This window comes from Triturus cristatus, chromosome 6 (assembly GCF_964204655.1).
Source record: "Triturus cristatus chromosome 6, aTriCri1.1, whole genome shotgun sequence".
In the NCBI taxonomy this organism is placed as follows: Eukaryota; Metazoa; Chordata; class Amphibia; order Caudata; family Salamandridae; genus Triturus; species Triturus cristatus.
This window is the reverse complement of record NC_140589.1, coordinates 65,553,654-65,578,941: the sequence shown is the minus strand read 5'-3', so window position 1 is coordinate 65,578,941 and position 25,288 is coordinate 65,553,654. Positions and strand designations below refer to the sequence as shown.

The 25,288-nt window shown below is 49.7% G+C and overlaps 1 protein-coding gene across 1 annotated transcript in view; it reads right to left on the bottom strand.

Moving 5' to 3' along the window:
* BTBD9 (BTB domain containing 9) overlaps positions 1-25,288 on the bottom strand; it is a 702,660-nt gene that overhangs the window by 185,039 nt on the left and 492,333 nt on the right. The window contains exon 9 of the mRNA XM_085610241.1: positions 4,997-5,104. Coding sequence (XP_085466367.1) covers positions 4,997-5,104 — 108 coding nt within the window. The remainder of the gene's footprint in view (positions 1-4,996; positions 5,105-25,288) is intronic.

Genomic DNA, 25,288 nt, shown 5'->3' with positions numbered 1-25,288 from the left:
CGATTGACAGAACGTTTCCTTGAACTCCAATCAGGAGACTGCCTCAGCACAGGCCTAAGATGATACTAGACTATCCTGACGTTTTACTCAAGAAGACTGCAGACAGAGCGGAAAACAGGAAGGTGAACATAACTAAAATCACACAGATAAACCCCCTGTTGTATTACCGTGTTGAGTTATTGTGGAATGTTATGTTCGTAGAGTTCCTTTCTTATAAGGTAATAGTATTCTGGGGTTGGAATGTTTGTAAAGCGCAGTTGATGGGAGGGGGGCTGTGGATCGAAGCCGCTCTGAAGCTTGTCCTGTGGACCTCCTTATTGTGAAATAAATCTCCATCTTGAACATTCCCTTTGGCTACCTTCATTTACTACCCCCCCCCCCTCCCTTTCCCCAGGGTAGAACAGAAAGACAAGGGCACCCAAGGCACAGTGGCAACAGTGCAGGTTTTCCACCCACACAACAGGTCCAGTGTAGTCCAAAGCAGCAGATCCTGGTGACTCTCACACAGAGGAGTGTGAGCAGGCCTGTGAGACCCGTCAAGGGAAGGACTCCCTGCAGACTGCGAGCCGCCACCAAACAGCAACATGTGCTCTTACTTACAGGCATCTCTGGCGCTTGGGGGGTCAGGGGGTGTCACTTATTTAACTCACTACCTGCTACAGGGCTCTCAAAACTGCCTCCAACCTAGTGAAATACACAATTCGCAACATGCATGAACAAAGATGAACATTTAGATTTTTATAGTGAAAATGTTTCTCTAGCAGTCTCGTTTTGAGCTGGGTTTGCTTGATATAAATGCAGCGAGAAGAACACCAATGGAGCACGCCAATCATTGCAAACATCCAAAATGGAGCCCACAGCCCTCGGGCTGACGCCTTTTTCCGAACACCCCAATGTTATTTAGTATTTTGATTCTGACCTTTCCCTTTATGAGAACATTTCATAAAATCTGCTTTCTTTCACGATAAATGTCTGGAAAAAACGCTTTCCTTTCAGGGTTCATAATAGAGAGCTCAGTCGGGTGGGCCCTTCCCAGGCTAGGACGGGCACACGGCCCTTCAAAATGAGCCCGCCAGAACCTAACCATGCAGGCCCCTCCTTTCCACGACTAATCCCAACTGTTGAAACCTATCTGCCCGGCTCCAATGAGAGAGCAGAGGTCAAGGCCAAGTGACGTACAAAACAATTCACTGACCTGATGCACCATGTCTTCCAAAAAAGCTTCCGCCAACTAGGTCCCAACCTGGAGAGGCCATGTTTACAACTAGCCGAGTACCAGGAAAGTGCTGCCCATATTAGGCCTTAAATACTCAGCCACCTGCACCATATCCTGCTCTCATTACACCATGCCATGACCAATCATCTCCAAAATCAGCGTTAAGTGTTAGGTATGCTGGCCACAGAGCACTGGCACAAACCGGACAGCAGCAGTGCCAGCTTCCCACTCATACAGCAACAGATTAAGGGCACACCAGAAGGGGCACTCCTACGTCGGCGACAAGAACTCCAACTATTTCCATGCCTTCCCAATATATGCTAGATATGGCAGGACCATCACAGTGGATGGCTCTCTGGTGTCCCCTCAACAGTTCCATTATCAGGTGGGCAAATTGGTCCACCTCTTTCGTCCTTCAGTGTGGCCCAGGATGCTCAACTTTGGGGTGTTTTCTCTTATGTCTTCCAGCCAACCTGCAGCCTGGCACGGTGATTGGTAGAAAGGCAAACAACCCCTTCCCCATGAGCTTTGTCCCTCTTCCAGTATCAATGCCCTGAATTCAGGTTCCCCTTTGAGACAGAGATGGGAAGGGTGATTCAAGTCTTCTAACCATAGTTTGCAGATTTATACAGCACGACTTATCACCGGTGAGGATATCCTGGCGCTGTCCATGGCACGGAGAGATTAAGTGATCAGCCCCAGAATCACAGGATGTTGCGCCGAAGCCGAGACTCAAACCCAGATCCCCAGCTCCCGGGTCGGCAGCTCTACCCGCAGCGCTACATTCTCTCCGTCAGCCTCTACAGCGTATGAAGGCAGGATTTGCCGAACTAGTTCCCCCAGAGTGTGTGCCAGATGCCTGCCTATGGGAAGGGCAGGACAGGGTTGGGCGTGTGATGGACAGCCTGCTAAGCGAATCACATGGTAGTAAATACAACCCCGCGCTAATGTCTCTAGGTTTCCTCCTTTCGTTTGGTGTATTTGCAGAGGAAAGCCCACCCATCTCTTATTCAAGACTTACCTGTGATTTCCTGCAGGAGTCCTGGCGAGCAGCCTGCTGCCACAAAGCCACGACCCCCAACTAATCTTGTGGGTGTGGATTCAGAGGACAAAGGAAGAGAGACACTTGCCCAGAGTTTGAATGTGACAAATGGAAGTGTGGGCTCCCAGGGGAGTGTTGCTCTTCCACTGTCCTGCAAATAACCTACCAAACGCTGACAACAGCAGAGCTTAAAACAAACATCCCACTATCTTCAGCCAGTCCCATGGATGCAGGCTAATTTGCACAATATAGGACATGTGCACCATGTTCAAATTAATACCAAGTAAATCATGGATGTACTTTTTAACTAAGCCAGAAAGTGAAAACCACAATGTTATGGATGGCTTCAGATCACGCTGCAACACAGAGTCCGCCACCTTACACATAATAGATGATACTCTCTGGACCACAGATGAAAATGACTCCTCATATTGCTGGACCTCTCAGCTGCTTTCGACACAGTTGACCATCCCACCTTATACACAACCTCCAGTAGCGAAGGTAAATCACCGGCAATGTCTTTCACTGGTTCTCCTCCTTCAGCCGACCACAGTTGGTTCACATGAGCATCTCCAGGTCACACAAGATGCTTTTCAAATGTGGAGTCCCCCAAGGCACCATACTGTCTCCTGTCATCTTCAACTTTTACACAGAGCCACATGATGCCCTACATACAGAAAACAGCATCAAGATTGACCAATATGCTGATGATACACAACTCTACTTGAAAGTCTCCTCTGCTTTAGACATCCAACACCTCATACACTGCTTGCACATCATCCAGACCTCGATGTCCAGTGCCTACCTGAAGTTCTACCCAACCAAGACTACATTCCTGCTATTTGCCATGAACAACAACAAGATACAGTGCAAACACGGCTCAATGACATGAACCTTGTTGGCTTTGAACCGAAACTCTGACAGAATGCCGAATTACTTGAATTCCCCCTGAACACAATCCTTGTTCTCAAAGAACATATTGCCAAAAAAGACAGCATGGTACGCTTTCTCGTCTAAAGAAAGTCAAACCATTTCATACAGAAAGCAACTTCAGAACTGCTCCACACTGGCACCCCTTAGAAGCATCCTATACGTCACAAAATGTTTCATCCAGGGCCTGAAGAAATATGATCGCATCACCCCCACCCTGATGATGCAACTCCATTTGCTCCTCTTGCCAGCCCGCACCATCTTCAAAACCAGCTGCATCATTTACAAAGCCATCACAACCAGCACTCCTGTATCTTGCAGACAAGTTCACCCTCTCTGGTGGTCCTTGGCACACCCATAGCCAGGAAACCATCAGACTGCAGACAAAGAAGTGTAAAACAGAAAACAAGGCAACAGGCCTTTTCCATCTGTGAACCCAGGATCTGGAACAACAATCCAGTATCCATCACCACCACCGCAACAGTGCTCCAATTTAGAAAAGAGTTGAAGACGCACCTCTTTAAAGAACACAACATCACAATGCAATCATTCTGCACAACTCAGCTTCCTCTCCTATTACTCAGTGAATTTAAGCTTGCCTTTGACCATGTACAGCATGTACAGTGTTCTGCTGCCTTTTGGCTAGGTTCACGCTATAGAAATATTATATAGATACATACATACCTAACCTGTATGGCCTTTCCATTAACGTTCATACCAGATTTTGAAACTAGTTATACACTGCTATGATTGAACAGCAGTGGAAAGAAAAAGTTATGTTTTTATTGGTGTTTCTTTGCTAAGGGAAGCATTGCAGAGACCAAACCAAAGCAATAGAATGGAGGGCAATGGTTTTCCCTTTTCACCTGCCTTCTCCCTCCTCTCGCAGGCCTCTGCCGACCAAAGAGAGGTGGGAGAATGTCAACCACTGCTTTTCTGTGTCAGTGCAGTGCAGCACAGACCCACATTGAAAGGGGATTTCATCTGCTCGCCACAAAGCCTGGCAGTTCATGCTGCATCAGCACTCCCCTCTGATGGAGAACAGAAAGTGTACCTTTCGGTGGGCATGGGGAAGGAAGCAGCAGAGGATGGTAGGGGAGGTTGGTAGAATGTTGGGTATGGTTTTCTTTTTTACATTGGATTGGTGCTATTGATGGTACTAGGGCTCTAAGTAATGTGTTTCTAATAACATGGTTTGGGTGAGGCAAGGTGTTACACTAACAAGGATGGTGGGGGTGCCGGGATACGAGGTTAAAATGATTAAACTATAGTATGGGCTGGGAGGGGCTGAAGTGGGTACATCATGGCTTCCCTTTTACTCATTCACATATGCAGTTAATCCATAGTATCAACTGTGAAAGGGAAGATGACTGGGTGAAGCACACATCAACATTGTAAATGTGTAGCTCTCAACGATGGGACTGTTTTCAACCTCGAGAATGCAAGCAGCATCGCTGGATGTCAACTGGGACACTTTGGTGGAAAACAGCCCCCTTATTGGCAGCAACCAGCTTTAAACTGTGCATGGTGTTACTTCTCTTGTGCTTCAGTTTTTAATACCAATGAAAAAGGTCGCCCCTAGTAATGCACCGCCACATCAAAAAATACAAACGCGGGCACACTTTTTATCCACCATAGAAACAAATCTTAAATGGGATGTAAAAATCAGGGTTGGCTCATTCACATGCACTGGTATACATACATTATTGTCAGAAAAGGTGCAGTTTTGTTGTGTTGGATTGAGCTTCCTGGCCTGAAACAACAAAACTGAAAACTGGTGGAAATCTACAGGAATATTGAGAACTCACTTGCAGGACACCTTGGTTCGGTCTACCACCATGGTCCACTGTTGCTGATTGGTTGAAACCTCGATGTAGTAGCTGTAGCTTCGGTCATCACAGTCCCATAGCAACAACCTGTACAGAGGAGAGAACATCAACAAGAAGATAGTATGAAAGGGATCACTCTCAAGAACCAGTCACTTAAAATCCGTGCCCAATCAGATGCTGTCTGAAACGCTGTCCCACACCCGTCCCCGTGTTCAGACACGTATCCCTCAAAGAACTGCCCTCCACCCCTTCTCTTATTACCAAGACCCAAGAAACTTGTTGTCACCGAGGAAGTGTTTATTGGAAACAGATTTCATCATCTGCAACATGCATTTTAGCACTAATGAGTTTTTTCAAGTTGTCTGTCTCCTGGACAAGCTGAGGCTGGTCCCCAGGCTCCATGATGAGACCCTGGATGCAGCTTCAAGCAGCCTCTCTTGATGAACAGAAACCTCAGCAAAGAGGTCACTGGTGCAATTTCTCTGTATACATCTGACAGTGTCCAATGCTGCCATGTCCCCATGCTTATCTTTAGACAGGCATCATTTACACTGCCCGATGTGGCATTTCTCTAATCAGATTCAGAATCCTACCCGGCTTGGATTTCACGGAAGAAGCGGTCTTGAAAAACCTACTTACAGCCTACTCACAAGTAGCCAGTCGGCAAAAAAATGCATTATGTTTAACCTTGGGAGGTCATCGAACTATGTAAATTAGTTTTTGCATTTCTTTTAAAACGTAAGAGAACAACTCAGAGATTCACACTACAGTGAGGGATGTTATTTATAATGACACATTAAAGGGCTAAACCTGGAGACATTAAATACATATGGGATGAAACAATATCATATGTACTGTAAGTACTCTACTCCCAGGAGTGAAAAGTAATGCTCTTAATGGGAAATGAATACTTGGATCATTCCATTCCATTTCTGACGGAGGTATCATCCGTCCGATTAGGATACTAATTGGGGTGGGACTGCAAAAGAAGCGCGCTGTTGCAAAGCGCTCCACGCTCATTCCGCACCAGGGCACGAGGAAGAGTTTAATGGAGGAAGTAATGGAAATTGTGCGCTGCACGCATACTGTTGATATTGCTGACCAAGCAACCATGGGGGATATTGTGCATTTTTTTTCATGTCTGCAAATCATGGATAGTGTTTAAGATACCGTTTCATAACTTAAAGTACCACAACAGTCATGGATGTTTAGTATTTTTTTTTTTACATTACAGCCTTGAGAAGGTGGTAATAATGCTGCAAAACACGTGTAGTCTGTTGTTGAGTGGATTATATTAATCCAGAGGTGTCCCTATGATGACTCCTCCAGAAATGGGTACACCTGAGCAAGGAATCGAATACGTCACGGGTTTTCTACAGCTTGTTAACTTGCTGCATTTAAAGAGACCTATAAACACCATACATAAAGGAAAACAGATGGAGTGGACAACAACAATGGCTTTTCCATATTCCTTCATCAGTATTAAGCAACACACACAAACGCCAGCAACCTCAAGAGAAGATTTGAATAGTTGTTTGGATATGAATCAGAAGAAAAAGGTATATTCTCACCTGACATACTGACTGTTTACAGCATAACAATGACATACGGACAGTACGGAATAACGCTTATGAGATAAACACCAGTGGGCCCTATTGATTTTCCCAAATGCCTTTTTTGTAAACAAGATGTTTCTAGGTTTCCCTGAGTCCAGGACTGTGTTGCTTGAACTCCAGCAACGAAATGTGTGCAGCAGTGCACATTAGCATGGTTGTCTTTCGGCCTTATACCAGTTGCCATATAGACTGTCACGTAAGGGATATAATTGGTCAAATTATCAATGCATAATGTGCAATTTGCCCTTAGCAGCAATATTAAAATAGGTCTTTAGAAATATGTCAAGGGAATGAAAATTGGTTTCTTATGGCATAGACTGCTGACTCATGGTCATGCTGACAGTGTGACCAATGGATTTCCTATGAATACCACTTTTCATTAATGGTTGGTGGGACACCCTCCCACCCACCTGCGACAGACTCAGGACCTGCTGACCTTCAGGAGACTACTCGAGACCTGTCTGTTCGAGCAGTAGCTGCACCCCCCTCTCCTCTCAGCGCATTGAGACCCTCACGGGTGAGTAGTGCGCTCTACAAATGCCTGATTGATTGATTGATGACACCTGTAAGCACCCTTTGGGGAGGGGCTACTCTGGATGAGACTGTACACAGGAGTGTGGATTTCCAATTGCCTGTTGCCCAGGACATCTTGTTTGGTGTCAAGGACATCATGTTTTCATGTTTTGGTCCTTTTGACAAGTAGGCCCAACCCCCTGCAGCACAAACCTCTTGGCTGCCAGTTCACAGTACCACATTTATGTATCTGTGAAAGAGCATTTTCTGTAGTTGAGTTAAGAGGTGTATCTATACCTTGAATGTGAATTTACCTTGAAAAAAAACACAAGAGGAATTTGGCCAGGAAACAGTCACAGAAACGTGTCTGAGGGCTGTCTCCACGTACATTTATTCTGAGTGTCATTATATATTGTGTCATTATATATAGTCTTTGGAGCACCATAAAATAAGTTAGATCTCATTTGAAAAAAAAAGGAATGTGGGTCTAGTCATGGAGTAGTAAATCAGGCCACTTGATAGCAAATGCAGGTGGGTCTCAACCTTATGTGGACACAATGAGGGCCAGTGAGTGATGTGTCCTGATGCCCGACATAAGGAGCACGTGATCACTGCGTGAACTGTGTGTGCTGTGTTCCGATAGGCTGAGTGTTCTTAACTTCATGTGACTTCTATTTTTATGGTGTTTTGGGAACACGTGCACCCCTCCAGCCACATGTGCTTTATTGGGGAAAATCTCCTGGGACCATTGTGATGTTGCTGCCTATCTGTGGGACTAATCTGGGTTTTCCAGTTCGCACATTTGTCTGGCTGGTTATGTGCCACCCCACCTGGGATCGGTCAATGAGTAGCCTCGGGTCTAGGTTGCAGTGCCTGCCTGACCATCTTACTTGGGGGGTGATAGATTGGTTGTCTCAGGAGATTTCGACAAAAGTGATTTGATCTAGTTTTTAAACATACACGTATAGTTGCGTATGCCGATATCAATATTTACATATCAATATGTCCATGCTGTTAGACCTTGTATTTACAGATCATTAGTGCAAAGTCTTTATTAATAGAGAAAAACACGGTAAGGAAATGGTGTGAGCTCAGCTAGCACTACTAAGAGAGGTTTCAGTCAAAAATAAAATGTGTACCCACATTTTCAAAGTTTAACAATTTGAGGCTACCTATAATGCTCCTAGAATGCTCTGAGATTAAATGAAATTACTCGCAGAAGCCTGAAAGCAAGATTGATGATTCTTAGAATTCAAAATAAAATGCACACAAAAATTAGCAACTAGGGGCGTGGCCTGCAGCCAAGGAAGATGGTCGCACACTGATCGCGCTGCGTTAGCAGATCGCAGCATTACACCCATATCCGTCATCTTTCGATTATACAAGGGTTCCCTACCTCCGTGCTGGAGTTCAGCGGTGTGCCGGGCGACCCTCCGTGCTGTTTTGGAGGCTAATCGGTGCCCGGCAGTGCAGTTTTCTCGGCCTCAGACGCTGCCTCGCGGTGACGGGGATCACCGATTCCGCAACTCCCGCTGGACGGCTGTTGAGCGCAAATGCAGCTGGTGTTTCCAGCGCCGGGGGAGTGCAAGTACTCTTCACGAGCTGAGGCAGCGGCGGGCGGGCAGAGTCGGGAGCCCGGACGCACCCCCTGAGACGAGACTGAGTTACGGAGAAAATGGCGCCCGCCGCAGTGTGACCTGAAGGCCTGCCCGGTAAGAGCACTGCAGGTGGGGGCGCGGTGTTTGGCCAGTGGTGGTGTAGCCCCTCCTGCTGGCCCAGGTGCGACAGATTGGGGGCTCTGCGGGGCTGCGCTCCTGGTGGTGGCGGCCGGCGGCGAGACGAGGCCGGCCGGAGTGACTGGGGACAGCGGAGTGCAGCGGCGGCGGCGCCGGGGACCATCGGGCAGCGACGGCAAGGAGTCAGACTGGAGGTGAATGCGGAAGGGGGAGAGCAGCACCTGCTAGCGACTGGGAGGTGATTAGGACTGGTGGCCGAGCTGTGGTATCCTCGCCTTTGGCCCCCGGGATGGTGCACTGTGGGGCACAGTAAGTGATGGCTTGACTCGGCCGGTGGCTCTGTTGAGAAGTGCGCCCGGACGAAGTTGTGGAGCTGCGCCGAGGGCCACTGCCGCCCACTATAACAAACTGTGGACTTCTTGTCGAGGGTCTCCGGGTTCCTGAGGGCTCCTTGTAGTGCCATCCCACCGACGCGCTGACGACCTGGGCGCGAGGCGGGACTGACACGGGTGGATTGCGTGGCTGGTGGGTCCCTACTGGCCGTGTTTGGTGGAGTGCAGGTGTCCTTTGTACGACCCGATAATGGGGGTGCCATCCGGCAATTCAGTATGAATTTTTCTGTGGACTGCAGGTTCACGTTTCTACGTTTGGTTGATTCGGGGCAGATGGGGCGAAAGGCACTCTGCGAGTTTCATGGGTGGGTGGTTGGGGGCCCAGTTAGCAGGGAGGGGGGTTTGGTTTGGGGTGGGAGGGTGGGGGCTTCTGGGTAGTTTATTGTTCGCTCAGGATGTCTCATATCCTAATGTTTGGGGGGTCTCCGAAGGGCAGGCATGGGAGGCAGATAGACTTGGTGTGTCGTGGACCCATAGGTGGACATGAGTGATCAGGCGAAGATACGGATCTGGACGTGGAATGTCAACGGATTGGGCAATAAGACCAAGCGGACGTTGGTGCTGCAGGAGACGCACCTCCGAGGGAACAAATGCAGGGCCCTCGACCGGTTTGGTTACCGGCTGGTGGCGCACTCGGGGTTCACGTCGGGGTCTCGGGGAGTGGGGATCCTCGTCCGCGGCTCCCTACCGTTGGTCATCACGGCCACCTGGACAGAGGCCTCAGGATGTATGGCATTGGTGGCAACTCTGTGGGAGGGGCGGCTAATAGTTCTTAGCTCATGCTACATTCCGCCTGGTTTGCATGCCTCGACGTTTCAGAAGCTGGGCTCGCACTTGGCGGGCCTCCCGCAGGGAACGCTTGTGCTGGAGGGGACATGGATGCCGACCGTGATCGCTCTGGGACTCGGCAGGGCAGCAGGGGGGAAATGGGTCTTGGGGTCTTCGTCACAATTCTGGGCCTTAGTGATGTATGGCGAGTGCATTACCTCTCACAGCGGCAATATACATTTTACTCGGCCAGACATGGTTTCTTTTCTAGACTAGATCACATCTTTACGCAGGAAGACCGGCTGGGGGATTTTGCAGAGCCGTGCATTATGGCCAGGGGAATTTCGGATCATTCCCCGATGGGGGTGACACTGAGAGGGCCTGTAGTTAGCAGGGCGACATATCCTTGTTTAGACCCGTGGTGCCTTACCGATGGTTCCCTGTGGAACAAGTTGAGGGACTGCTCCCAGCAATACTTTGCTGAGAATCAGGGCTCGGTTGCCTCCCAGCTCACTCTGTGGGAAGCGTATAAAACGGTCCTGCGGGGCCAGGCTCAAGCATTGATCGGGTCTCAGAAGAAGGAGGAGGCGCTGCAAATTCGGCAGCTGGAACGAGAGGTTGAGGACCTGGAACGGGGGGCCTGCAGGGATCCCTCACCGTACCTCGCCCACGCTCTTGCTCTCAAACAGAGAGAACTCCGATCGTTGGCGGAGGGTGAGGCCCGTGCATACTCCCTTGCCACGCAACGTCGGCTCTATGATGCCGGGGACAAGAGCATGAAATTGCTGGCCTGGCTCGAACGCGGAGATCGGGCGCATTCTTGGGTGGCGGAGGTGAGGGATGGGTCCGGCTCCTTGGTGACTACGGGGGGGGGGGGGGGGGGGCATTGCAGAGGCCTTTGCGTCTTATTATGAAGGGGTTTATTCCCCGGTGTGTACTCGGACTGAGTTGGACTGTGAGGAGTTCCTGCGGGATTTCACGCTTCCTACACTGTCTCAGGAACAAGCAGACCGTTTGGACGCCGATCTTACTGTGGCGGAGATGGGTGAGGCCCTCAAAGCTCTTCAGGCAGGGAAGGCACAGGGCCCTAATGGGTTACCTGTTGAGTTATACAAGAGTCAGGCCAGTGTAATTGTTGACCATATGCAGCGTATGTTCCTCGGGACCCGGGAGGTGGGGAGACTCCCACCGGACCAGCGGGAAACCACAATAGTGGTCATTCACAAGGCCGGGAAACCAACTAACCAGTGCTCCTCTTACCGGCCCATCTCGTTGCTCAACGTAGAGGCTAAAGTCCTGGCTAAAGCTCTAGCGACACGGCTGATATCGGTCCTGCCGGACCATATCCATGTAGACCAGTCCGGTTTCATGCCCAATAGGAGTACCCGCCACAATCTGCGAAGGTTCTATGGGGTTTTGTATATGACGGAGGCAGTGGGTGATGTTCAAACGGCCCTTATGGCCCTAGATGCATCTGTGGCCTTTGATAGCATTGAGTGGCCGTATCTTTTCAAGGTCCTGCAGAAACTAGGGTTTGGCCCAGCTTTCAGTGGGTGGGTGCGACTTTTGTATGAACAGCCACTGGCACGAGTCAGTCAATGGAGCAATGTCTCGCCTGTTTCCCCTGCGTAGGGGAACCAGGCAAGGGTGTCCCCTGTCCCCGCTCCTGTTTGCCCTGGCTCTTGAGCCTCTGGCGCATTGGATCCGGCGGGACAGATCGTTCTGGGGCTTGGCGCTCACTGACCTTTGGGAGGAACGTATATCGTTGTACGCTGATGATATTATTCTCTATATGGCCCGCCCGTATCACTCGATTGCAAAGGCGCTTCACCTCTTTGAGTTATTCGGGAGCTACTCGGGCTTCACAATTAACTGGTCCAATTCCATCATTTATCCCCTCTCGGATCCGCCGCCACGGATCCCGCGAGACTGTGCGGCATCACTCGTGACAGGTGGTTTTAAATATTTGGGGTGTATGTGACCAGGGACAGGGCAGAGTTCTTCAACAAAAATCTTGAACCGCAATTGGTAAGGTTGGCAAATGATGTGTCCCATTGGAGGCCCTTGCCCCTTTCATTAGCGGGGTGTGTCGTGCTGTTCAAGATGTTGGCTCTGCCGCGGCTGCTCTATGTTTTGCAAAATACGCCGTACACGGTTCAGAATGGAGTATTTCGATGCATAGCGCAATCTGTGCATACGCTGTTGTGGGAGGGGGGGAAGCCCAAGGATAGCGTTCCGGAAGCTCAGGAGAGGGGTGTAGGACGGGGGGCTGGCCCTCCCGGACGTCCAGTTATATTACTGGGCTTCTCAATTACAAGTAATCAACGACTGGGTCTATACATCGGGTTCGGAACCTGCCTATCGAGTGGACAGGCATGTTATGCCGGGTGGGGTCTGTGAGTCGCTCCTCTACACACGGCGCTTGCGAGGAGATCTACCTCGCATACGGGGGTGGTCCTCCAATGCTGGCGGGAAGCAAATACATTTCTGGGATGGGCTGGCAAATTGACCGGCAGGACTCCCCTGTGGGTGGGGGATCACCTAGCGGAAGTTAAGGGACTCGCGGGTTTTGGGGGCTGGAAGTTAATTGGAATAGAGTTCTTGGGTGACGTGTGGAAAAGAGACACCCCCAGATCCTTTGAATACCTGCAGCGTGAATACCAGTTGCATGACTCCCAGCGTTTTCATTATCTGCGATGTTTGCATGCCTTGCGCTCCCATGTGTGCCCTGACTCGTTAATTCCAGAGCACTCCCCAATAGAGGACCGGCTTCTTCTTGACCCATCTTAGGTAGCCCAACAGCCACTATTTACCGTAAACTAATAAATAACATGCCCGACCCCTTGGTGTCCCTGCGGGAGAGTTGGGAGGGGGACCTCGGTTGCCTTGAAGATGAAGATTGGCAGGACGCCTTGCAAAGCCCCTGCGAAGTTGCTATTCGGATTAGGTTCCGCCTTGTACAGCTAAAAATCCTCCACCGGGTATACTACCCACGAACCCATCTCTTTGCGTGGGGCAGGAGCTTGTCTCCCTTATGTCTGCGAGGATGTCAGGGGGAGGGAACATTTTATCATATCCTCTGGGACTGCCCGAGCATAGTACCTTTTTGGACGCGGGTTGCGCGTGCGATGGTGGTGGGCTCCCCGGTTCCAGTTGAACCTAAATGGCTTCTTCTCATGATTAAAGGTCCCACGGATTGGTCCAGGTACCAGGAGATATGGCTCACCTTGGCAGCTGGAGTGGCGAAGCGGAATATTGCGAGTAGTTGGGGGGCGCAGGCGCCCCCGAGGTGGGATCAATGGTGCAGGGACCTGGATTGGTGCCAGAGGGCTGTGGAAGTTATTTATAAATCCCGGGGCTGTGTGCGCAAATGGAAAAAAGTGTGGGGGCCGTGGCGGAGGTATCGGGCGTCTGGCAATGGGGGGGGAAGGGGGCCAAGTGTAACATGGTATTGTCCCATCATGCAGATCCATGTATATCCCGTACAGGGGGTACCCCCCCCCCCCTTTTATCTTGTGATTATAAGGATGTGTTGTATGAGACCATGAGCAAAGTTAATAAAAAGATTTTTAAAAAAATAAAAAAAATTATCAACTAGAAGAAACAAGTTTTGCTAAAATGTGCAATTTTGAGTACCATTTCTTTCAGTTAAACGGAAAGGGTATACAGTTCCTCTGTTCGTAAAGGAGAGAGTGGAGGATACTCTCCTTGAAATTAGACTAAGTGGGGGGTAGTGTTCAGTAAGCCTTAAGGGTATAGGACTGTGTGGGGTGGGGGAACCCACATTGGTGGAACTAAAACCCTCACACACCCAGCAAGCTAGGTGTCATGCTTCATCATCTGGGTTTTGCTCCTCGTCGGGTCGGCGCTGCAATTCCCGACGGGCACCCAGGGATGGGGCTCTTTGGCGGAGATCTTTTGTTCCTTGCCGAGGGTGAGTGCAAGTGAGGGCCAGGGAGGTGTAGATGTTTGTGAGTGTGGTTAAAAAGGGTTGGTTAGTCTGGATAATAGATTTATTTGGTCAGTAAACCACCCTAGTAAAATGAAAAGAGAGGCGGTAGTCTTGACTAGATGGGTCAGGGACTACTCTACTCTGCTCTGGTGGTCGACATGTTTCATGCCTACAAGGTCAGGGGGATCCAGCGGCAATTCATCAGGACCAGTGATTACAACTATCTACAAAAATGTGAGGGTGTGATACTAATTATTTACAGTGATGTAAAAACTACCCTAAGTAAGTGTCGGAATAACTAGACTCTTACATACTGGACAGGCCTAACGTATTAGAAAGTGCCACTCCAGTCGGTACTTGGCGAGCCTCTTGGGGATGCGTACTTGCCTAAGTTTAGTCGCCCAAGGGTGGTTTATAGACCTACCCCGCTCCGCCGAAACCGGGAAGTCAATTTCTTTCAGACATCCTTTAGTAAAATGTGCTTGATACAGGCTACCATTTCCAAAAAATATTAATATTACAAACTTAGTGTAAAACCAGTTTTGGCAAGGTTATGGGAAACAAGGAAAAACAAGCACTGGCAAAGACAATCGTTCTGGCAGTGGTTGCCAGCCTTTTAGATCTGTCAATGTGCGTTTTGTTCTGACACAGCTTTTGTAAAACATCATTTGTGTGGGAGCTGCTGGGCCCTCACCAATGGTAAAAAACAACAGCAAAAATCTTTTTTTCTCTGAAAATGCACATACTGCTGTAGTCGATCCCGGAACTGATGGAAACCACTTTGTGTACCTATGAGAATATATATACAAATTTAATAAAAAATAAAAGGCATTGGCTAATGCCACATGCAACTAGGGACCCAAGTATTAAATAAAGTCACAAAAGGGCACCCATGGTATATGTATTCACATTATTGCTGGTTTACGACTTTCAATAATTCACAAGTATTTCAAGAAATAAGCATGGAAACTACTCCTTTGTGAACTGCATTTTTGCGTGAGTAAATATGCATGTATATGTTTGCTCATGCAAGAATCTGTTGAGCGTTTGCAAGTTGACTTACCCTACAAACCCTTTTTCCTCCAACCCTGGAATTTGTTTTACATCTGCCCTTGTCAGTAGTACATTTCCAACGTTTCCCAGTGTGGGAAGAGAGAAGAGTTGGGAAAAACCCTTAAACATGCAAGTTTGCAGGTGTGCACAGACTCAAAAGGGTATTCTAACCCTTGAACTACCACTTCTTGCTACTTCCAGCTCCAGTATGTAGAGGTGGGAAAATCAAGCAATTGCTAGAATCAGGGGTTTGTACAGTGCGGCTACTCACCCATGAGGGTCTCACAGCGCTGAGGAGAAGTGGGGCTGCTGAATACAAATCCTTCTATAGTATGAGTCCTGGCATAATCACAGAGGTTATTTTCAGAGCACTGTTTCAATGAGATCGCTGCCATAATTTGTCACTTTACTGCATGGCAGCAAAGTGACAGGGGATTTTTTACAGGACAAGTAGATTTATGTAGCATTCTATCCCACAGAAGCATATATATTATAACATTTCACACCCCTGTGCAAACAACTCACTAATGGGATTAGAGTAAACAATATATATCAAAACTACACTACGTGTTGCTGCAGTTCTCTGGACAAGTGACATAGCTACAATAATGTGTACAAGAGTAAGTGTAAGAATATTAGACAGCACAACACTCAAAAACAATCAAGGGTGAGGAATACAAATGCTAAATATATATGAACAGAGTCTGAATAATGAACCTGTTCAAGCCCTTAGGTGGAAACCCAAACAATTTGTTGATGCTTATTTGAATATAAAATAGGCGAGGCAAAAAAGTAGAACCCCAGTGTTCATGAGACATGAGCATCCAGTAAGATCTTAGCGCACAGCATAAATTCATCTGTTCACACAAACGTCTGTAAAGAACAGGTTACTTACCTTCAGTAACAATATATCTGTAAGAAACCAAGGTTAGTTATAGATTCCTTACCTTAGAATTACCCCCAGGCACCAGACTGGATCCGGAAAAAATTTCATCAGCAGTACCCCTGCACGTCGGAAGGTGGCGTCGGTCGACTCCGCGTCCATCATCGGCGTCGTGGTCACTGGGATGACGCCGCGGTAGCTACATAGACGCCGCCCTTGCGCACTGACGTTCTGTACACGACTTTCCACACCAGGAGCGCAAGACACTGACCACTGGTGCACAAAACTAGGGCCCTGAAAGGATGACCTTAACCCTAGAAGTCAGTTCGCACAACGGGGAGGATGGGTGGGGCGGTAAGGAATCTATAACTAACCAATATTTCTTACAGATATATCATTACTGAAGGTAAGTAACTTGTTCATCTGAAAGAAAGTTAGTTAAAGATTCCTTACCTTAGAATAGATACTTCAGCAATACCAACCCCGGTGGTGGGTCTGCGAACCAAGTTCACACCAGAAAGTCCTGGAGAACAGAACGGCCAAAGAAGGCCTCTCTCCGGACTTGGCTGTCCAGGCAGTAGTGCCTCGTAAACGTGTGCAGCGATACCCACGTAGCTGCCTGACAGATGTCATTTAGGAGGACTCCTCGTCCCAAAGCAGTAGTAGCCTCCGTCGCCCTGGTGGAATGGGCAAGCAGCCCCATTGGAGGCTCCTTAGCCAAAGAATAGCAGTCTTTGATGCACAAAATGACCCACCTGGAGTTGGTCTGTTTGTGCACGGCCCGACCTTTCTTAGCACCCACGTAACCCACAAAGAGTTGGTCGTCTACCTGGAATTGTTTTGTGAGATCCAAGTAGAAAGAAAGCGCAAGTTTTGGATCCAGACTGTGGAGTCTCTCTTCCTCTTTCGAAGGATGCGGAGGCAGAAAGAAGGTATGCAAAGTGATGCTTTGGCCAATGTGGAAAGAAGTAACCACCTTGGGAAGAAAGGGAGTTCTAGTTCTCAGGACGACCTTGTCCGGATGGACAGCCAGAAAGGGAGGCTTAGAAGACAGAGTTTGCAGCTCACTCACCCTGCACACAGAGGTGATGGCCACCAGAAAAGCAGTTTTCAAAGTGAGAAGTCTGAGAGGACAGTTATGTAGTGGCTCAAAGGGAGCGCACATAAGATATGTTGGAACCAAGTTCAAGTCCCACTGGGGCATTGCGAAGGGAACAGGAGGAAAAAGATGAGTAATGCCCTTAAGAAATCTATTTACAACAGGGGACTTGAAAAGAGAAGGCTGATCAGGGAGCCTTAGGAATGCTGAAATGGCCGAGAGGTAGCCCTTTAGAGTGCCCAGAGCAGAGCCCTGCTGGGCCAAAGATAAGAGGACCAAGAGAACCTCAGAAAAAGGGGCAGAAAGGGGATCCACATCCTTTGCTGTGCGCCATGCCACAAATTTATTCCATTTGCAGGCATATACCGTCTTAGTGGAAGGACACCTGGCTGCCAAGATTACATCACAGACTTCGGGAGGCAGGTCAAATGACGTCAACGGCCGCCGCTCAATCTCCACGCAAGGAGGTGGAGGTTGGACAGGTTCGGGTGAAGGACCGTCTCCTGCAACAGAAGATACTCTCAAAGAGGCAGTCCGATCGGAGGCTCGATTGCCATGTTGAGCAGCTCGTGATAACAGACTCTTCGTGCCCAATCCCGGGCCACAAGAATGACTTGGGCCCGGTTGCGCTTGATCTTCTTCAGCACTCTGGGCAGAAGTGGTATAGGAGGAAAGGCGTATAGAAGACCGCAACTCAACTCGCCAAGAAAAGCGTCGCCTAGCAAGTGCCGCCTTGGAAATTCCAACAAGCAGAATTGCTGACATTGAGCGTTCTCTTCGGTGGTGAATAAGTCTAACCAAGGCTCTCCCCAATTCTGAAAGAGACCTTGCACCACCTCCGAGTGAAGACGCCATTCGTGATCCATCATGCACCTGCGGCTGAGTTCGTCTGCCCTGGCGTTCAGTGAACCTGCCAGGTGTTGAACCACCAGGGATTTGCCCTGATGTTCCAGCCATGTCCAGAGGGGGAGGATCTCTTGACATGGGGTCTACGACCCCACCCCAGTACCACATGGCGGTGGTGTTGTCCGTGAACACCTGCACAACCCTTCCCCGGACAGAAGGAAGGAAGGCTTTCAGTGCAAGACGGATCGCTCGCACCTCCAGAAGAGACCAGAGGCCTCTGATCTCTGCCTCTCCCATGTGGCGGCCCAATCCCAGAAGGGATGTGTCTGTCACCACTGTGTTTTCAGATTGGGGAAGGGAGAGGAATCTGCCGTTGACCCAATCCTGGTTTGTGAGCCACCACTGCAATTGTCACGCAGTGCCTTCCGAGATCTGGACGCAATCAAACAAATTCCCCCGATGCTGCGCCCACTGGAACTTTAGGTCCCACTGCAGAGCCCGCATATGCCACCTGGCATGATCTACCAGCAGGATGCAGGAGGCCATAAGGCCCGCAGCCTCTGGGTTTTCCTGACCAAAACCCGGGATAGGGGCTGAAAGATCGAAATCATATCCCGAATATCCCGGACTCGCTGTTTGTTTGGATAAACCCAAAACTGTGTTGTGTCCAGAACCGCTCCGATAAAGAGGAGCTTCTGAGAGGGGGTCAGGTGTGACTTCGGGAACTTGATAGAGAACCCCAGTCCATGCAGGAGATCGGCGGTAGTCTGGCAGTGGGAGACGACAGCCTGGGGCGAGCCCGCCTTCAACAACCAGTCATCGAGATAGGGGAAGACAGGAACCCTTGATCTGCGCAGATGAGCTGCGACCACCGCCATCACTTTCGTGAACACCAGAGAGGAGCTGATAAGGCCAAAGGGGAGCACGGTAAACTGAAAGTGCTCGTGGCCTACTGTGAACCGCAGGTAACGCCGGCAGGACAGGGATGTGAAAGTAAGCGTCCTGCAAGTCCAACGCTACCATCCAGTCTCCAGGGTCGAGGGCAGACAAGACCTGAGTGAGCATCAACATCTTGAACTTCTCCTTCCGGAGGAAGCGGTTGACGTTCCTGAGATCCAAGATAGGATGCAGGCCTTTGTCCTTCTTGGGAACCAGAAAGTAGTGGGAATAGCAACTACGACCTACTTCTGGGAAAGGAATGTGCTCGATGGCACCCTTGGCCAAGAATGCTGAAACTTCCTGTTGGAGAAGGGCCAAGTGATCCTCCGACATGCTATGGTACTGAGGTGGCATGGAGGCAGGGATAGTCTCGAAGGGGAGGGAGTAGCCACTTTGGACTATTTGCAAAACCCACCTGTCCGACGTGATGGTGCACCAGTGGGGGAGGTGATGGCGGATCCTGCGCCCACTGGCATTTGGTGGCGCTGAAAGGTCGGACTAGGAAGGTTTGGAGGCTGCTGCAGAGGGGGCTGTGGTGGACTGGCCCACCCGCAGGCCCCCAGAACCACGTCGATGGTTCCCACGTCCCCGGCCGTGCTGGGGCTGACCAGCTTGCGCCGGCCTGTGGCCCTGAGTGATATGTAGCGGGCACCCCTTCCGTAGCCACGAAATGGGCGAAAGGCAGACGGCGCAGGGCAGGTGGTGGAGAGGCCCAAGGACCTGGCCGTAGCCCCGATAGTCCTTAAAGCGCTCTAGCGCGTTGTCTGCCTTGTCGCCAAAAAAGCGACGGCCATCAAAGGGCATGTCCATAAGGGTGGATTGGACGTTCCCAGAAAAACCAGTCGAACGCAACCAGGCATAGCGTCAAAGAGCTACTGACGTTGAAATCGTCCTGCCAAGTGTGTCAGCGGTATCCAGCCCACAGCAGATGGTAAACTTTGCTGCGTCTCTCCCCTCAGCAACTGCATGGAAGAGTATGGCCTGAGCCTCCTCCGGGCACTGAGGCAGCACCTGCGCCACCGTATCCCACACAGAGTGGGTTTACGGCCCAAAAGACATGCAGTGTTTCCAGACCGCAGTCCCAAGCTGGCGGAAGAAAACATCTTCTTCCCAAGGTGGTCCAGCTTTTTGGATTCCCTTTCCGGTGGAGCGGTAGGGAAGGCACCTTTGGAAGTAGAGGCTTGGACAACCAAGCTGTCAGGTCACCCGGGGCTAGGCGGTGGTGTCGGGCAATCATCCTGTCCACAGGAGCCCCTGTGTTGGGCCTGGACCAGGTGCCCAAAAGGATGTCCGTGAGGGCTTCATTAAACGGCAGCAGGAGCTCCCAAGAGCTCGCTGCCGGTTGAAGGACCTGTGTCAGGAGGTTAGTCCTGACTGCCATCGTATGTAGCTCAAGGTGGAGAGCCTTGGCCGCCCTACGCAACACCACTGCATATGACGCTCCCTCCTCCGTAGCCACGGTAGACGGAGACAACATGCCTAGGTCTGGGGAGGTATACAGACCACTGGCATCCCCCAGATGTTCTCTCCAGTCCGGATCGTACTCCAACTGTTCTGTCAAAGGGTCACCATCCCCCCCAGTCTTCCTCACCCTCCTCTGGCTGCCAATCTGGCTGAAAATGGCCAGGGTGGAACACAGGGACAAAAGTACTCATCGGTGCCAGATCCGGCATTGGCCGACGCCGGTCTGGCTCCGTGTCCACATCGGGGCGGAAGCCGGGGTCGACGCCGGCTGGGGGTCCAGCCCGCGTCAGTTGCGGACTTAGTGCTGGTGGAGTCGGCGCCGGTGGAGGTGTAACAAGGTCGAACGTTACCGATACGGATCCAGGCCTGGATCGAAGAGAGCCCTGCGGTGCAGAAGCTGGAGCCGCGGGCATCAAAGGCCAAGGGCCCCCAGCCCAGTCCACAGAGCCAGAAGGCACGCCGTCAGAGTCAGGCTGCCCAAAGATGGCATGCATCACTTCGTAAAATTGACGAAGCTGGGCAAGGGTCGCTCCTGGTCCCGGGAAGGCCGGAGTTGACCCTGAAGGCGCCACACGTGGAGCAGCAGGAGTGGCACCACCCGCACCCTTCGTTGCAGCGGCGATGCTTCTTCGACTTCATGTGCTTCGACTTTCCTAACCCGAGTGCGAAGACTTAGAAGAGGAGCGATGATGGTGACTTCGCGATCGGTCCCTTGACCTCCCATGCGACCGGGACCTTGAGCGACGCAGAGCCGACTGCCAGGCCTCAAGGAGCTTTCGGGACCGCTGCAGCAAAGACTTTAGGGCCATCGTTCGACAGTCAGAGCACGACTTGGGGACATGCCTTGAAACCGGGCATCCCTCGTGCAGCAGGAGTCGCTTAATACTCAAAAACAAAGTCGACAAAAGTCACAATAAATCAGTCAAAAAATGACTGGGGGTACCGCTCTCTCCGGATTTGCGCTTGCTGGTGCGGAAAAAGAAAAAACTGACGTCAGCACGCAAGGGCGGCATCTATGTACCTACCGCGATGTCATGCCAGTGTCCACGGCCCCGAGAACGGGCACGGAGTCGACCAACGCCACCTCCCGACGCACAAAGGTACTGCTGACAAAAAAACTTTCCGGATCCAGTCTGATGCCTGGGGGTAATTCTAAGGTAAGGAATCTATAACTAACTGTTTCTGTCAGATGTTACATCTCAAGTTCCTCCAATTAAATAATCCAGTGCACTGATACATGCCGGATGCCAGGAAGCAGAGAAAGAGATTAGGGCACTGAGACAGTGGAGCACAGGAGTCAATGCCCTAAGCTGAAGCCCAAATATTTAAGGCTCCATTGCCTTCCCTATTTGCTCCTCAGGAATAAGGTTCCTTAATATGTTTTAAATTTGAGAATTTAAATTAAGTCACATGATCAGCAATATCTTTCCTATTCTAAAACTATTCTGGTAGTATTTTAGAGTTACATTTGTATGCATGTGTACACAACTATATTGTTAGAAAACAGAAAAAAAACATAGCATTCTGTACATTCTCAGTTTTTAAAAAGGGTAAAGTCTCTCTATCCCTCTGAACTCACAAACATCTAATTTTCTGAAGTGGAATAAATCTTCTGACATTTTTGCTTGGAAAGCTGCAGGATGATAATTAACAAATCAAAACTGGCAACATGTACCTCGTATCTGCCTTGCCTGTTACCAGGTGTTTGAGTCTAAGTGTTCAATTGAAGAACAAGTTGTTTACCTTCGGTAATGTATTATCTGGTAGAGACTCTATCTAGTCCCAGATTCCTAACCTCAATCAATCATTTGGTATTTGTAGAGTGCGACTTGTCATGCCGGGTGGTTTCCAGACACTGTGCTGCAGGTTTCAATCGAAGAGTCAGTTCTTGAGTTCCTTCCTGGAGGGGTTCAGACCCCGTGAGGAACGGAGGTGGAGGGTGTTTCAGGCTTTAGCGGCGAGAAGACGCGGCTGCGTCAGATGCATGGAGTCTATGTGAGGGCAAGGTGAGTGGAACTAAGGTTTCTGGATGGTTGATGCAGTCAGGCGGCGGTTCCTTTAGTGTGGACATGTGTGGGGGAGGGCTTTGTAGGCGTGGATCAAGAACTTGAACTGGCATCTCTTCTGCACTGGGAGCTAGTGGCGGTCTTTGAGGTGTTGGGTTATGCGAGTCCTCCTGGGCAGGCTTAGGATCAGCATGGCTTCTGCGTTCTGGATTGTCTGGAGTCTTTGCATGAGTTTGGAGGTTGTGCCTGTGTAGAGTGCTTTGCCGTAGGTGAGTCGGATGATGATGTGGGCTTGCATCACAGTTTTTCTGGTGCTGATGGGGAGCCATCTGAAGATCTTAGGAGCATGCGGATTATGTGGAAGCAGGCTAAGGCAACAGTGTTTACCTGATGTTTCATGGAGAGTTCGCTGTCTAGTTCGATGCGGAGGTTGCGGGTGCTCTGTGTCTGTCGAAGAGGAGGACTTCCGTCTTGTCCGTGTTCAGTTTGAGGCAGTTGTGTCTCACCCATGTTGAGACGTTCATCATGCAGTTGTGGAAGTTGGTCTTTGACTGGTTGGGGTTCACTGAGAGTGAGAGGAAGAGTTGGGCGGGGATACAGCCACAACAACGCGGCCGTTTCCACGCATTACCATAACCACGCATGCATTACAACACATGCGTGGTTACCATGAATAGCCTTTACCACGCATACCTTTACTACGAGATACGTAGTAAAGGCTTGTGTGCCAAAGGTAAAATAAAAAATGGGGGCTTGGGGGTATCCCCCCCCTCCCAAAAAAAAGATCCGATTCAAAAAGGGGGGTCCCCCCCCAAAAAAAAACGCACCTGTGAGGCGAAGGAACGTTTTAATTGTAACTTAATTGCTATATCGACATGAATTGTAAAATACATTTAAACAGAACATTCTTGAAAGTAAACTGCATATAAATGCAGCATGTGCCATCTAGTGGAGAAAATATGTTCTTGTAACAAAGCTGAATCCCACCGCTGAATTGGGGTAGGGGATCGGAGCCTTTACCATGAATATGCCATTATCATGCATCGTTTTACAACGAAAATCGTTGTAAAGGTAAGCATGGTAAAGGCATTTTCGTGGTAAAGGTTATGCGGAGTAATGGCATTTGCGTTGGAACGCATGCATGGTAATGGCATGCGTTGCAACGGAATGCGTTATAACATCATACAACCGTTGGGCGTCATCGGCGTAGGAGATGATTAGAATTATCCCCAGGCGTCAGGCTGGATACAGAACTTTTTCATGAGCAGTACCCCTGTGCGCCGGTAGGTGGTGTCGTTTGGCTATGCTTGGCATTGTCCATGCTGGAAGTGACGTACCGGGTGCCTATATAGGCACAACCCAAGCACGCGGACATGTTTTTTTTTTTTTGTACATCTTTTACCACCAGGAATGCAGTCACAAAGAACACGGATCACTGGTGTGGAAAACTAGGGCCCTGAAAGGGGAACAGGACTGTCCCAAGAAATCTGTTAGCAGAGCGGGGAGGATGGATGGGTCATTAAGGAATCTGTGTTCTAAATAGTGTCTTTACCAGATAAGGCGTTACCGAAGGTAAGTAACTTGTTAATCGGATGAAGACTTCTAGCTGCATATTTCTTAACTTAGAATAAATACCCAAGCAATACCTCCCTGGAGGTGAGTCTGCAAAACCATTTCACACAAAAAACCTGCAGGACAGAATGGGCAAAGGGCCCATCCCTACAGACCTGATTGGCCAGGCAGTAGTGCTTGGTAAAGGTATACAGATATGCCCACATTGCTGCCTGGCAGATGTCAAGGACCAGAACTCCGCATGTTAACACAGTGGTAGCCTTGCATCTGCTGGAATGAGTATGCAAACGTGCAGGGGTTTGCTTCTTGGCCAAAGCGTAGCAATCCATCTAGAGATGGTCAGTTTCTGTATTGCCTTCCTTTCCTTGGCACCGACATACCCCACGAAGAGTTGTTCAGCCACCGGGAACTCTTTTGTGCGGTTAAGGTAGAACGACAACACTCTTTTTTTGGGTCCAGCCGGTGGAGTCTCTTCTCTCCCTTAAAGGGATGAGGTGGAGCATTAAAAGGTAGGCAGGGTGATGGACTGGCCTACATGAGAGGAGTGATCAGCTTCGGTAGGAAGGAAGCTCTAGTGCAAAGGGTTAGCTTGTCTGGCAAGATGTTGAGCTAAGAAGGCCCAGATGACAAAAGCTGGAGCCCACAGACCCTCCGGGCAGATGTTATTCCCACTAGAAAGTCAGTCTTGAAAGTTAGAATACGGAGAGGACAGTTGTGTAACAGCTCAAAAGAAGCGCATATCAGGAAAGTCAGAACTAAATTTAGGTCCCACTGAGGCATGATGAAGGGTGAAGGTGGAAACAAGTGTTGGAGACTTTTCAGAAACCTTTGTACAATAGGGGACTTGAAAAGGGATGCCTGATCAGTCAACCACATAAAGGTCGAGATGGCAGAAAGATAGCCCTTCAAGGTGCCCAAAGGAGAGCCTTCCTGGGCAAGAGAGAGAACAGAAGGACCTGAGAAGGGGGTGGGGGAGGGTGGCAGAAAGGGGTGGGATCAACCTATTTTTTCTGCACACAAGATGACATTACAGACTTGAGGTGGAAGTTTGAAACTGTCAACTGTCGCCGCTCAATCTCCACGCATGAAAGTGGAGCGTTGACCAGTTCGGGTCAAAAACCCTCCCCTGATGCTGTAACAGAAGATCCTCCCTTTGGGGCAGACTGATCGAAGGACCACTGGCCATGCTTAGCAACTCGGGATACCAGACTCTCCGAGCTCAGTCCACAGCCACAAGGACAACTTGGGCACGGTCATCCAGGATCTTCTTGAAACCTTTAGGCAGGAATGGCATGTGCAGAAAGGCATACAGGAGGCCTGAGCTCCACTCGAGACAAAAAGCGTTTCCAAGCGAAAGCTGCCTTGGAAACTGCAGCACTCTGAACTGCTGATATTGCATGTTCTTCACAATGGTCAACCAATCCAGCCAAGG